Source organism: Cataglyphis hispanica, chromosome 3 (genome assembly GCF_021464435.1).
Source record: "Cataglyphis hispanica isolate Lineage 1 chromosome 3, ULB_Chis1_1.0, whole genome shotgun sequence".
NCBI lineage: Eukaryota > Metazoa > Arthropoda > Insecta > Hymenoptera > Formicidae > Cataglyphis > Cataglyphis hispanica.
In genome coordinates this window covers 9,878,927-9,894,131 of record NC_065956.1, presented here as the reverse complement: position 1 = coordinate 9,894,131, position 15,205 = coordinate 9,878,927, and the positions used below count along the sequence as shown (strand labels likewise).

Sequence of the window (15,205 nt, the reverse complement as noted above, 5' to 3'; positions counted from 1 at the left end):
TTTTTTTAGTGACTTTTGAAACGCAGCTAATAACAATATGGGAAGTCATTTGAAAATGGCGTCCGTAACAAAGATTAAAATTACACGGTCAAATGCTATTTTCTTATGCGTATGTGCATATAATAGAATCATATGAAACAAGAGCGGCATAAAGGATGAATAACGATGCGATAATGCGTATTTCAGAATTCTTCAGGATGAATTTTCATGAAACAACCGATTCGTTGGTCCATCGCATCATGCATAAATAAACGTATACCGTTTGTACACACACACACCACACAACATATACTATATGTATAGATATACTTTTGCTGCTTTGTAGATGCGATTCGCTACAGTGTGCGATTAAACATACGGAGAAGATAATTTGACAATTGATAGTCTTGACAGATCTGACGTTTGAGACGCTGCGCGAGCCTTTGTTCATTTCATTGTCGGTCGACAAGTAGACCAAGTTTAACAATGAGACATTTTTGAGGCGAGACTCTCATGGACATTACTTGTAAGAGGTGAGCAGCAGGATGTTACGTATTGTCACACATGAAAGTTAAAAGCCGACGCAATCGCGATTTATTTTGGCCCCCTCCTCGACGATTGACACGTATCATAGATGTTTCGATAAATTCATCCTTTTCGGAGTCGCCCTATGTGTCGCTTTTCTATTATTCGGACATCAACGCTTGCAATCGAGGAGTTATCTCTAAAAATGGATCGCGAATTAATCGCAATTCTGGGCTGGCAAAAATCGATGCCCTAGAAACTTTAATATAAAAATGTGAAAATGTAATGTTCGAAAAAATTTTTTATACAAAGTTGAATCAATATATATTACTTTGTTGAAAAATGTACACATTATTATATATATGTGTATTAAAATTAGATGTAATGAAGATTATAGAGGCTAATTATATTAATAAACGAGATTATAAAGTAGTAAAACATAAAAGGAATGTAAATATGTATACTCATTAAATAGGACAGATAATCAATATAATTTAATTTCAGTAAAAAACGCATCCTTCAAATGGAGCGTGTTTTCAAAGCTGTACCGGCGGATTTAAGAGTAAAAATGGAGGCCCTTGTGCACGATTTGACTTTGGCACTTGAGGAAAGCAGCAGCAGTGCAAATCTCAGACGTAGATGGGGCATTAGGAGAAGAGCACGCTCTACAGGGAATATTCGTAAGTGTAAGAGTAAAATTAAACACAATATAAAAAATTAATTTTTTGTCTAAAAAATATCAATCAGACGGTAATAAACTTGGAAATAATAAAATGTCTTATGCATTCTAACATGAAAATAATAGCATATGGATTCTAATTACTTACATAATTAACAATTTTCTAAAGTATAATGTGAATTGTTATAGAGAGAGGATTCTTTGTGAAAATTTTTATAACATAAAAAAGTCAATTTTATGTAATCACATGATTTTTGAAAATTAAAGTAACATGCATTACATTATGAAATATAACAAGTAATTGATAAACATACTTTGTATTATTATATACAAAAAAAAGCACTATTACGTTTTTAGTATTATTATATACAGATACAATAATACTTCACAGCGGCTTTAAATATGAACAGACATTCAGATGACAGCTCATCTTCTATTTGCGAAATTCGCATTCCAAAAATTGCCAATGTTTCGAAATACCAATCTGACAGCGATGATACAAATCAGACCAAACGTTTCGCGCATTTCTCGAATTTAAATAACCCCAGTAATATCGAGAGTGACTCAGTAAATGAAAATTTTGTACCAAGAGCAAATACAAGACGCAAGAGAAAATTTAAAAAAATGGCTATTGATTCTGACTCTAATGCATCCACTTCTCAAGCAGTGGCAATTATGTCAACTTCAACATTCAGTGGGAAAAAACGTATTTTTCGAAGTGACTGTAAAAATAGATATAGCGCTATATGGTAAGAAAATAATATATAATTATTTATTCTTTATACGATAAGAAACGCGACAAACATATTTCATATAATATAATTCATATAATATTTATATTTCAGGTGTGGGAAACGTAAGAGGTCGTGTAGAGAACGTTCCATAGATTGCGAGATGAGAATATCTAAACCAACCAAAAACGCAAAGCCGAAAAATCGAGGTAAAATGCAAGGTGAAGATTCCGTAGACCATTCGCGTATATCTAGTTCAAGTATCTCGTCTAGCGATTCGGAAGCAGGTCTCATTACTAACGATGAGGATAGGGAAGGTATAATAAACTTAAAGACTTTGGAGTATTGATGTATTGCTTGGAATATAATAGACATGTAAAATATTACAAGTTAAATATCTAATTTTTTTCGCAGGAGACGATGAACAATCGGATTGGATCGGTGAGTCGAGTTGGCGAGACGATGGAGATAGCACCAGTGACGATAAAACCACATCAGATTCGACTTTTCAAATGATACTGCATGGCGAACACTCAGTAGCCGAAGCCAAGAGAAATTATAAACAAAGAATACAACGTATTCGCGAAGGTCTCAGCGGTAGAGAGATCCGCGCTGGACGACGTCACGTCGATAACAAACCAGGTTATTCCATCATAACGTCGGCTAATGAGAAGGTCTCGCGATTCCTACAAGATCCCACTCAGAGTGAACTAAAACTGCATCCTATGCGACAACCCGAACGAGAAAAGCTACGTCGACTCGCCAACCTATATAGTTTAAGCTTGAAAGGCGACCTAGGCTGTCCGATATTATATAAAACACGACATACGACACAGGCTGTGTGCGTAGATCAAGTGTCATTGAATAGACTATCAGACTATAAGAGATTGCGAAAGACACCTCCGAATTCACCGAATTCGGATTCCACAATGCAAACTGAAGAGCCACAGACTTCCAGCACAAGTTTTGGCTTAGAGATTATACAACAAGGGCAAAATATATTAGCAGATTTACAAACATTTTCTTCGATTAAATGGGATAACGAAAGTATGGATATCGAGATACAACAAGGACAGTCAAAGTTCCCTGATTTTGGTCATTCCAAATCAAGTTAAATATATATGTATATATATATATATATAAATGTGTGTGTGTGTGTGTCGCGCGCGCGTGCGTGTGTGTATATGCATATATATTTAATGTAACAGATTTTTTAAATTTAGTTTAGTTTAAAAAAAAAATTAAGATATTTTAAATTAAAAAGCTAGAGCTTTTTATAAAAAATTTTAATTTTATTTTATAAAAATTTTTATAAAAAATTGTAATTGTATATATGTATATTCATTATTATACCAGATTTTTTCTCAATAAAATATATATATATACACAAACATATAACCACATATAGAGGATTCCATTCTTTGTATAAATTTTTGGTATTGTAAAAACTCATAGTGTTAATAATTATATAATGTAAGGAAATTATAAAAATTTTGATATAATATTTTACAACAAAAATAGCCTTGAATTAAAAAATATGTAAATAAATTTATAATTTTATTCAAAAATTATACGTGATATAAATTATAATATAATGAAAACTGTGATATATACATATATGTATGTATGTTCAATGTGTTATAATCTGAAAAAATTATCTATAAAACTAAAAGTTCAAGTCAGTACTATTTGCATATTAAGATGATAAACAAACAAGCTTATTTATATAACATGTACATTAATTCCCTATTGTTCTATGTTTATAATACATACACAATATTTAACTTTTTCTAAATCACAATATATATTATAACATATACAATTATCATGCAATTTTTTTTTATTTTAAAATAATGTATATGAGATATTGTGTCGATGAAGTAATATATTATATAGAAATACTCACTTGAATTAACAATATCCAAAGGAATTTGCAAGTGGAATTTCTTGTAATCTTATTTCATAATAAGATATAAGATTATGATATAAAAGATCATGGTAAAATCTATTTATTTACATTTTTATTACTAAGCTTAATTTGCCTGACTTTGTCTTTTAACAGCTGCCATAGCATTTTCATTAGCAGTCATTTGAAATTCTTGGAAACGTTGAGAAACTCGCTGATTCATTTTCAAATACTTTTCCATACAATTAAGAGCGCATTTCTCTTCCTTGGTTCTAACTTCTCGCGTCGTAAAGTCGGTTATACAATCGATAAAGCAAATTTCTGAGAGTTTATTATACGAAGTCAGAAAGTCTCGAAACTAAAACAAATAATATATTTATATTATAAGTGCTAAATTCACCTGCATTATTATTATTATATTTAAATATATATATAAATATAACTTATACATTGTTGCAACTTTTACATTGTTTATAACGTAACAAAAATATATGATAAAAATTATATATATATATATATATATATATATATATATATATACACAACAAGTGTAGAAATACATACAGATTTTATTTGATCAGCATCTACATCAGTCGGAACTTGCATCGCCATTATATAAGTTCAATGATTTCTACAAAATAACTGTTGTTGATTTTTATAATTTCGCAAATATATACATATATATTTCGTCAAACTCTGACGGAAGCTTTGGAGGTTAGGAAGGAACACGTGTGCAAGATATATGTATACAAGCAAGTAAAATGATTTAAATATATCGTAATATTACATATCGTACATGCTTATCGAACGTGTCGATTAGTTATCGAATAGGGACTGCCTAGGGTTTGAAAATCTCTCGCAATAGCAGCCAATCGGAACGTCCGACAAAAGCTTGTACGACAAATGAAACATCGCCTTTAGTAACGCCATGTCTCTTGCTTAAATATATCATGGGAAAGAAATTAATGTAAAAACAATATCATCATTCTCATCTAATTACTCATATTTAACGTTATGTGTTTTTCCGCATCACACATATTTAATTCGACATAAAATAGAAAACTTCAATTTTCTTTCGCGTATTTTTATTATCTCCTATTGGCATTCCTGAAAATACTGCGGAAGCATTTTTGTCTCCATAGTTGGCAACGCTATTGTTAGTCCGTTAAATTCTAAATTGCCGCGGAGGTCATCAAGAAGTGCTATTTGCTCGACGTTTTATTCATATCGATATTAATTTCACACAAAATTAATTGAATTCACACAATATTTCGAAAGATATATCCCCAAAAAGAATAGTGTCGTCATCTTCATTCATCTATTCAAACAATTGAAGGTATGCAAAGGGTAAGGTAGATAAAATTTAGCGCGCGAATTTCGGGTTTAACCACTGACAATTATACAGTAATTGAAAAGTGAGCGGAGAAATTTTTTGGGCGAGAGTTAAATGAAATGTAGTGAAAGTTAAATGAAACGGGATCGATTCGCGTATCGTTCGATCGTCGCTTTTGAAAGAAGCACGATGCATTGGAGTTCGATGGCAGGAAATAAACGGCAGATGTTTCGTATCGACACGGCGATCGATGAAGCGCGGACACGCGTTGTTCGTCCATTCATTTGCTTCTTTGTCTTCGAAATAATGAATAATGTATTATTATCATACCATATATTATATTTATTACAGAGATAGGAAGGAGGAGACGGTAGCATTTTATGTCAAATACATAATAAATATGTAAAGAATGAAAGATCGTGTTCGCGCAAGCGCGTGTATGTGTGTATATACAGGGTGTCCCAAAACTTTTGACACACCCAAAGTGTGAAAGTAGATTGGGTCAAACTGAGTCGAAAAGTCCTGTACCATTTTCTTCTATAACGCTTCAGAAAGAAGTTATTATTGAGTATAATCTGACTAATCAGCGCCGATCTTTAGGACACACGTCAGTGAGTCGCGCGTCTGGTAGTGATGCGCCGCTATAACAGCTGAACGTTCACGCACACTATCAGGCGCGCGGCTCACCAACGTACGCTTGACTAAAGATCGGCGATGATTGGTCAGACTTTACTCAATAATAATTTCTTTCTGAAGCGTTATAGAGGAAAATGGTACAGGACTTTTCGACTCAGTTTGACCCAATCTACTTTCACACTTCGGGTGTGTCAAAAGTTTCGGGACACCCTGTATATTCTGTACAAGAGACACTAGATGTTCCTTTTAGCGTAAATCTATAATAGGTGTAGTAGCTATAAGAAATTAATGAATCACAGACAAATGTGAGAAGAATAATTAATTATTATTGATAATTTTCTTACGGCTTACTACATTTATATAGTAGATCAGGTCTTACGCAGAACAAGACGGTATTTTTGAAAATAATTAATTCCATTTTTTATGGGGATACAAGATTCATATAACGTTAATAATTTTTATTTTAAACGTGACAATCACGCTAATGGCGGGAAGTCGGATATCGAGGAATCGTTTTCTTGTCCAGTTCAGTTGTGTTTCGTTCCGCATGAGTATGTCTATAACGTTTTGTCTTCGTTACAGTAGCGTGAATTTAGTCGAGGGTTCTTGCGCGAAGCCAACGAACTTGAAACGTACTGTATATACAAGTCACACAGTCTGTCAAATCTTGGAACGCGTATATGTTAAATCGCCAGTTTATTTGCTATGAATTTCACAACAAATTACATAAACAAATTCTTTGCAATAATTAGAAAAAATAAATAATTTAACTTTTTGATTTTGCGAGATTTGATGACAAAATTGTGTGATATGTCGTGCAATTATTTTCGCACCATTTTGTATATAAATAGATTCATAACCCCATTGTTGCGTGTTACATTGCTGACATGATTGTAGTTGTAAGGAATTTATATCAATTTACATTCGATATTTCTTTCGATATAGACACATGTAATGAAATATATCGATTTAACTGTGTTAATTCGATACACATTGCATTTATTATTGCATCAATTAAACTGATAATGTACAATTTATCGATTTATCGTTAGCTCTGTATTTTATATTATTGTAATTAACACGTGTCATGTTTGATATTCCAGGTAATTAAATAAAATCGCAATTGTTGGAGAATCCCTGTTGTCAACATGTTCTCGAGAAATGTTTCTTCCGAGCGACGAGCAAATCTCATCGATAGAAAAAGATCCGCATCCGCGGGAGCATCGTTGCAGAAGATGCGATCTTCGACTGGCGGAAAGTCCATAAAAACCGGCGCGACAAAACCACGAGATTCTTGCGAGCAACGGCTTCTTTCGCAAAAGGAGAATAAGAAGGTGCGCGACGATGCGAAACACAAGGGTCGATTGTACGACGAGACGTGTGTTGCCAGCGCGGATAACAATGATCCGATTTACATTTTACGGAAGGAAATACAAGATTGGAGACTGTCAGAGCAATTAGCGAACGGATCTGAACGCCATCAGCGTGCCATCGAAGATGAAACAGAGAAGAGTTCCGTTCAAGGTAAAAAAACAATTAATTCCTATAATTCCTAGCAATTAATAGCGCAATAATAATACATAATAGAAAATTAAAACGAATAATTACTATGATATATGGTACTGTTAAATTTTGACAAATTTTTCGAGTCCTTTTTTTCGAACGTAGTACATATATAAAAAATTATAAAATGCCACAAATTTAAATAAAAATATAAAAGAATCGATAAAATTATTAAAATGAAGATTTATCAAAGTATTCGAAATTTTCCTCACGCTCAATTTAAAGGGAAAAATCATCTCTATCAATTAATTTTAATAACTTTCAGAAAGGTGTAGTCAAGTTATCACAAAGAATCTACAAGATGTTCTACCTGATCCAGATATTTTACCCAAGTTACCGAGCATTATCGTCCTCGATCGGTCAACGCAATGCACGTGAGTACATACTGTGTGTGAGAATTTCTTATTACCATTTGGAACTTTCATATTTATTGAAATTTGATATGCGCTTGCGTGAAAACTCGTGAAAGTTTCGCGGAAGCAGATTATTATCCTGAATTTTTGTGTCGAAGACGCAGTTGCGTATACGTGGTTTATTAAATATTCAAACATTATACTTTGTAATGCATCATGAGAGAAACGACAAAATGATTGCGAAACTTGTTCGGTACTAAAACTTTGTTCTCCGTTTAGAAACGATCACGTTTCTGAAAATATCCATGTATTGTATAATGTCCTTTTGCGATCTTTTGATAATTCACAACTGATTATTTTATTCTATATATTTAGTTTTTTCGCAGTAAAAATTACACGAGTGTACCTTTTTCGTCGGATATCGGGCCGTGTCTGCTCGCTCGCATATAGCCGCGAGTTATCGAGCGCGACTATTTTCTCGACGTAACTTATAAGAAGCTTCGGTTTTTGCCGGGTGCGATTTTCCGGCGCGAATAATAACGCGCGCCCGTGATTTCTTGTCAGTGTCTCAGATAAAGCAGCGATTTTCAAGATACGATTTCACGCAAAGGTAAGTGAACAACTTCCGTTTGCGCGTGCGCATGCGACATATGATTACGCTATTTTTGTACGCGCACGCATTCGATATGCACGAATCCGAGCGTGATCGAGCCATGTCTCGAATGATTATTCAAGAGATGCAAGGAGAGAGAAGGCTCGCGCCTCGTTACGTAAGTAACTGTAAATAAAGAACGAGAGAAAAGAGAAGCGCGACCGATCTGTCTTCGTTCGCTCTTGTGAGCCGGACACCCGCCGAGAGAAGAAGCTTGGCTACATTATATTGGAATTTTCGAAAGTTTCGACAAACCGGTTCCCGATCGCGCACAACTCGTTCGTGACTCGTCGTCGATAATATCCAGCGCGGAAAGATGCACACCGCGTACCGTTTACTGGAAGCTGTTCGCCCGACGATCTGCGTCCTCCCTGACAGCTCGCGAATAACCGAATCTTCCGCATTGTTTGACCGAAATAATTCATATCGCAATTGGAATTCTCGATGTTATGAATGATACAAAAATAATCAAAAATAATCTCTCCGTGTTTATCCATATGACAATCAGTCTAACGATAAGACATCAAAGTTTTATCACGTCTGAATCGAGAATTGTCTCGAGTAAAATTGTATTAGATCCTTTCTCTATTCTAGCGATATAAATATCACTCAACGCGCATTCTTTATCGTAACGGAATTACGCACATCAGAATAAAAATATCGCGGTTATTTATATATACGTTCGTGAATCCGATAAACACGTATAAGATTGTTGTAACGTGACAACACGTGCAAAAAATTAGACGCGGGCATACAATGACAGAATTAAAATTCCGTGTCAAGAGAGAGAGAGAGAGAGAGAGAGAGAGAGAGAGAGAGAGAAAAGCGACTTTGTCCTCCACGGTCGAGGACGAATTCGACAATTCTTGCGCTCGTCATTCGAGGCACGGCCCGGCGCCCGAAAATATTTTTACTACACGAGCACGCGAGTCGCATGCGTGCAGACTCATTAAGTATAAACTGGCTATTGTTCTCACTAACCTACAGCACTGTGCGTCTCATTATCATTTTTCGCTCGTGATGCCACTGTTAAAGGCCCGGACGGGCACCTTCACGAAAACTAAACATGTCAGGTGCGCCACGTCCCGTGGGATTGTCCTCATCCGCTAAAAAAAAATGGACGAATCAAACAACTCCCTTCTTGGGGACGGTTTAAATTGAATTTTTTTTTTTTTTTCAAAGAGATAGCAAAATCTCTGAATTAATAAATCCAAATTAATTTGATAATCGATATAAGGCTTATGATCCTCCTTAAATCAATCTGAACCAACACAGTCAATTCTTTTGATCTGTTTCCACAATTTATTTCTTTTTACTGATTGTAAAATATTGCAGGTAATTAAATAATATATATGATAAGAGATTTAATTTAATTGAATCAATAAAATCGAAAGTAAGATAAAAATTAAAAGATAAAAAATATTCGATAGAAATTTGCTCTTGAAAAATTGGCAGTTTATTATATATATAAAATATATATCTGAAAATTTAAAAATTACATTCGAAACGCTTCGTAATTTTATAGTATAAATTTTTTATCGATTCTTCTTCAGTTCGTACAATTTTTGCAGGATCATATAAATATATTCTCATGTTCACAAAGTATATTATTTTTGCGCTATTCACAGACAGTTCGATTTCCGGCGGCGTAATAAATACATAATTCACGCTCGCCGTTTTAAAATGAAAACAACACGACAAAATAATCCGATTCAAATAATGCCCTATTTAAAATAAACATCAGGTGATTTTTCGAAGCGCAATATTTTCCTCGAATATTTCAATGTAATTCCATGTCAGCGGGTTAAAAAGACTTAAAGAGACAGTTTTGTATAACTTGCACGAGCAAGAGAGGTTTGAAGCGCAGTCAGCTCATCCACACGGATAATGATGTAGGTTAGGTTCCCAAGTATATATCGCAAAAATCAACATTCTTCGCGAAGTCGAGGCTCGCAAAAAGCGTAAACCGGTTTGCCTCGTAAATGGCACACGAGCGTGCGAACGGGAGACGCGGACGCCGCGGATAAAGGAGCATACCGGGAGAATAAAGGAGGATGCACGTAGCTCTCGCGAGGAAAGACGCCTCGGCGTTCCTTTGTGTAAATAGCTTTTCTTGGATTTCTGCGGTTTCGCAGCGCGAACATAAATCACACATTATCGCGAGTATTATGACACATTTATGATGAAAGAAACATTGCGTGCGCGAGCTGTCGGCAATTTAATCTTCGTTGAACGCAATTAAAGATGCGATTTTAAAATGCCCCTCTTATATAGTGCATGTGAATCCAATTTTCCAAGTTACAAACTACGACTTTTATCGATGCTAACAGTTTTTACAAATATAAAAGTTAGAAAACTAGAAGACTTCTGGCTTGATCAATCAAGTATATTATTAAATAAAAATTTTTTTCAGATTTATTTATAATTTTAGGATAAATTTTCAAGAAATCTATCTTTTTAAATTTTAGGTACGCTTGTTTAATGACTTGTAGAACAAATAATTTCTCGCTTTATATTTATTACCATCTTCTCAGAACCGGTTTTAAACTATTTGCCCCAGTTTATCCGTTAGTACATTTAACTTGTATCCGTGACATTTAAACACATTTTTTTAATTATATCGAAATTAACTCTGTGTGTAAAATTGGAAAGAAAGAATATTGAAATAATTAATTATACTAATCATTCATAAGAAAAATGAGGATGTAGAGCTAAAAGCGTTCAGTAGTGGTCCAAGAGTGGTCTCTTTATCATTTTCTTCAGTTTTCAAAAGAATGAAAATATGCCCGACAAAGACTTCCCCCCCCCCTCCTCCCCCCTTTGTTTGAGTCCTGTGGGCTCGGTTTTACAGCACAGATAAGACGGATATCACGGTTCGCGCGTGTTAAAACGATGCGTTAACATAAAATTGTCGGACTAGTGAAAAAAAGTAGGGAAGGAAAAAAAAATGGGAATTCTTCTCTAGTCGGCTCGAGGCAGACGACGAATTTCCGGTTTCATCGTACATTGACCCTGCCACGCTCGAGAAGAGACCGTTCTATGTGGGTTATGTTTGTCTATGCTTTCTCCACGAGGAATCCGCCGATAAAATTGACTGGTGGCATGCCGAAGAGCACTGACGGACTGACGTCACGGAGTCGCGCGTAACGTTACGTAAAAAAAAGAGGAAAAACGTCTCGCCTGGCGCTTCTTTCCTCGCGCATAAATTATCGTCGTAGAGCTACGCTATTTGCACGTGGCGCATTTAACTTTCTAAATATAGCTATCCGGATTCTCATTCTCGCGTTTATGCTATGCGCGCGATTTTTCTTTCATACTACGCAGTAAGAGAAGTAGACACGTATGCGTAAAGCACGCACGTAGTGCTAACAAAGGCATTAAAAAAAACAGCGGGTCTAACATCGCGTGAAGCGCGCATCCGTACCTTACATTTACCGCTAATTATTATCATCCGATCATTCTGATAACATTGTACGTTCATATTAAATGAATCAACCTTGAAAATCTGACGGTCCATTTAAACGCGAAACGAATATGAGAAATATAGATAGTAGAATAATGTTTTGCATCCGAAATTATCTCGATTCACGAGAATTCACGAGAAGTGAAACAGAGATGTGAATAACAGAGTAGGAGAGATAAAAAATTATTCGTCTCCGTTATATGTACGTGATGCATAGAACGTCGCTTATGCGAACGTAAGCGATGCTACGTTACGCTACGTGTGGCGACATGCTCCACCGAGTAGAGTTCGCCAGCCAAGCAACCAACCGTCCAGCCAGCCAGCCAACCAGCCAGCCAGCCAGCCAACCAGCCAATCCAACCAGCCGCACGTTTTTTACGTAACGCTACGCGTAACGCTGACGCGCGTGACGTCAGCTCGGCCGGCACCACGCCAGCCGACCGCGCTGCCGACAACGACGACGACGACGACGACGACGACGAGAACGACGGTGAGGGGAAAGAAGGGGATGCGAACGGCACGGCCACGGAATTCTTGCGAAGAAAGCACGCATCGAGCAGAGCCGAGTGCGACCGAACGTAGCCGGGGCGACCGAACGAACACACGTTCTCCGCACCGTTCCGTTCCGCTCCGCTCCACTCCACCGTCGCTCTCCGCTCGCGGCATACTTGCACGAGGCGGCAACATCGCGAGCGTCTGTTAGGTTCAAGGGTACGGAGCGGAGGTTGGCCGGTTTGGCTTCGTCTCGCCGCTCGTCGTGGCGCCGCCACCACTCGCACCTCGCACGTTGGACCGCTGTTTGGCGCGAGCGCGAGCTTCTGCTTTCATCAAACGGGAAACTTCTCGAAAGACGCGCCAAGAGGTCGTATAACGTGATGTCCCGTCCGTACTTGCGAACCACGTGGACATCATAGACAGCTTTGTTTGTTAACCGGGCGATTACGATGAATGAGCGAAATCAGAGACGAATGAAAGAGATCGCCCCTTCGCAGATGATCTGCCGATGTTCTTATGATTAATATTTTATAAACCAATCGACACGTTTAGTGCGCTTTTATTCTTAATTTTTTGTCATTTATATTGTATCGGACTATATGTTTCTTTAAAATATTTTACATTTCATTATCAAACGAAATTTAAATTATGTACTCTTAACATACGCTTTTAGAATATTTCACTAATCCTTTATCTTTCTTTAACTATGCGACGTCTCTTAATTTTGATCGTATCTCTCAATTGTCTTTTCTATGAAAAAGTGAGTCAATGGTGACTTTCAGCCTTGTGCATTTTTAGATACAAACGTATTGCTGCATATATGCACAGATGATACATGTTTCGTTGCGGTTAAATGGGTATCCGCTTTTTTAATTGGATTCTCTGAATTTTCAAGCGACGAGAATATCGTGCAATATACATCCGGGAAATTCATGAAAGATCTATTGAAGACAAAGCGCATTTAGTATTCTATCTATTAATTATTGATGTGTGTGTGTGTTGTAAAGGCTAATTACGATGACAGCATGAAACTGATAATGTGAAAGATTTATCTATTAAAAAAAATTGTATGACACATTTTTAGATTAATAGATTATTTATCATTGCTTTTTCACGTAATCTGATTACACTGAGAACGAAGAGACACTTTTACAATTTTGAAGTCAGTCTCGAATGAAAGTTTTAATTAACTAACTGAAAGTTGATCTCACTAGAAATTGAAACGAGATTGAAATTTTTTTTACACCGCTACAATTTTATTTGAATTCTTCCACATTTTTTTCTAGCATCACGCTAAAGTAAAGTATATGGGTTTTTAAAAAAATATACAAAATATACAATATATTTTACAAAATTTTATAAAATTAAATATATTACTGTAAAATAAAATTTTCTATTCTTCACACATTTTACACTTTTAATTAAAATATTAAAAATATAATTATATAGAATTATAATTATAATTAAAAATATAATTATACAGAAATGTAATTATGCACTAATTATACAGAAAGATACTATAATATAAAACCTTTAAGAAACTTTAATGAAAGGGCTATCTAGTCACTGCAAGACTATGATTGAAAAATATAACATATCAATTAACTATATTATAGGGACAAATATGAATTGAATATTAAATCGATAATTCGAATGCATTTAGAAGGAAAGGATTGGCAAGATACATTTTTTTAAAACAACAGCGGTAACGTGCAGAGAGTAAAGATGCAAAAATTCTCAGGCATCCTAGAAAAATCGAGCCCTTTGTCCGCGATTTATATTATGCATTGCGCGCATTCATTGGATAACATCTGCTTAATAGCACAATGGTCTTACGAAAGCGCGTACCGTTGGGTCCCTTTTATTACGTCTCACAGAGCGTCGTCGGGCCTCGAAAAGGGTCGCCCCTTCGAGAGAAATCTTTAAGACGGCCCCCCCGACATCTGTCCTTTACGGCCAACCGAAATAAGGAAAGTGAGTTTGCACGTGTCCCTCTTATCCGAGGGAGCCCAAAAGCACGTGGGGCTTATTGTGTACCGCGCGCAAAACGGGAAGTGGCAACTGACATCTGCCTTGCGTCACGCGGGATTTGTGGATCGAATTTTATTTTCGGAGGTTCCTCGAGATTCATCATCGTATAGTAAACGCTCAATATATAGATAGTTTTTTAAAAAGTGCAACGCTATTTAAACGCGATCCGATATATTGACGAGAGAAGAGAATAGAAATATATGCGTGACGCTGTTAAATCGAAATTAAAAATTATTTCCGAATAATTTTGATAGAATGTAATTAAAATAAGTAATATATATGCTAATCATATATATTTAAATTCAATATGAATTAAATTGAAGGGTGGGTTAAGCATGTGTGCTGTATGATTCTCTAGCTAACCATGAAAAACGTCAGCCTCTTTAGCTCAGTGGCAGAGCACTGGTCTCGTAAACCAGGGGTCGTGAGTTCAAACCTCACAGGAGGCAGGTTATATTTTTGTTATTAAATATTGATTATTTTTTTTATTAATTTATGGAATCTAATAAATAATAACCTCTAATAATAATAACCTGCTTTTTGTCTTTATTTATTTTTTATTTTTATTCCCACAAAGACATACACATCTGGCTCGCAAATATACATTTACAATGATATCAATTCGATATAATATTAAAAATTCCAACAACATTTCGCATTTTATTTTAAATTGAATTTAATTACGGATCGAAGGAATAAATAACTGTTAATTAACTTTTATATTTGCGACTATTAGCAGATCAATAGCTATTGTATTGCAGCAAAATTAATCTTCATTAAGGTGTAAAGAGTGAGAATAGCTAAATATCGAATGATCGTCCGCGATTACGGGAGGCCGTGGATACGAAGTATGAGACAG

At 35.6% G+C, this 15,205-nt stretch overlaps 3 protein-coding genes and 1 non-coding gene across 8 annotated transcripts; 3 read left to right on the top strand and 1 right to left on the bottom strand.

Moving 5' to 3' along the window:
- Positions 1–25: 25 nt before the first annotated feature.
- On the top strand, positions 26–3,423 carry LOC126859442 (G patch domain-containing protein 2-like). 4 transcript variants are annotated; one of them, XM_050610738.1, is made up of 5 exons: positions 26–512; positions 1,009–1,190; positions 1,575–1,932; positions 2,029–2,231; positions 2,329–3,422. In XM_050610738.1, the coding sequence occupies exons 1-5, from the start codon at positions 493–495 to the stop codon at positions 3,027–3,029; spliced, it is 1,464 nt and encodes a 487-aa protein (XP_050466695.1). In that variant the 5' UTR covers positions 26–492; the 3' UTR covers positions 3,030–3,422. The 4 variants fall into 4 exon arrangements, with proteins under 4 accessions (XP_050466695.1, XP_050466696.1, XP_050466697.1 ...); XM_050610739.1 differs by having other exon boundaries at positions 249–512; positions 1,009–1,184; positions 2,329–3,316; XM_050610740.1 differs by lacking the exon at positions 26–512 and adding an exon at positions 542–786 and having other exon boundaries at positions 2,329–3,423.
- A 495-nt stretch (positions 3,424–3,918) lies between these two features.
- Positions 3,919–4,703, bottom strand: LOC126859449 (mitochondrial import inner membrane translocase subunit Tim9-like). Its single transcript, XM_050610750.1, has 2 exons — positions 4,385–4,703; positions 3,919–4,178 (listed from the first exon to the last, which is right to left on the bottom strand). Exons 1-2 carry the CDS (start codon positions 4,430–4,432, stop codon positions 3,948–3,950), a joined length of 279 nt encoding a protein of 92 aa, XP_050466707.1. The 5' UTR covers positions 4,433–4,703; the 3' UTR covers positions 3,919–3,947.
- Positions 4,704–5,035: 332 nt separating this feature from the next.
- On the top strand, positions 5,036–8,041 carry LOC126859448 (uncharacterized). Of its 2 annotated transcripts, XM_050610749.1 has the most exons (3): positions 5,036–5,156; positions 6,893–7,313; positions 7,618–8,041. In XM_050610749.1, the coding sequence occupies exons 2-3, from the start codon at positions 6,938–6,940 to the stop codon at positions 7,728–7,730; spliced, it is 489 nt and encodes a 162-aa protein (XP_050466706.1). In that variant the 5' UTR covers positions 5,036–5,156; positions 6,893–6,937; the 3' UTR covers positions 7,731–8,041. The 2 variants fall into 2 exon arrangements, with proteins under 2 accessions (XP_050466706.1, XP_050466705.1); XM_050610748.1 differs by lacking the exon at positions 5,036–5,156 and having other exon boundaries at positions 6,500–7,313.
- A 6,682-nt stretch (positions 8,042–14,723) lies between these two features.
- On the top strand, positions 14,724–14,795 carry Trnat-cgu (transfer RNA threonine (anticodon CGU)). Its single transcript has one exon. It is a non-coding gene; the product is annotated as a tRNA-Thr (tRNA).
- Positions 14,796–15,205: the final 410 nt, after the last annotated feature.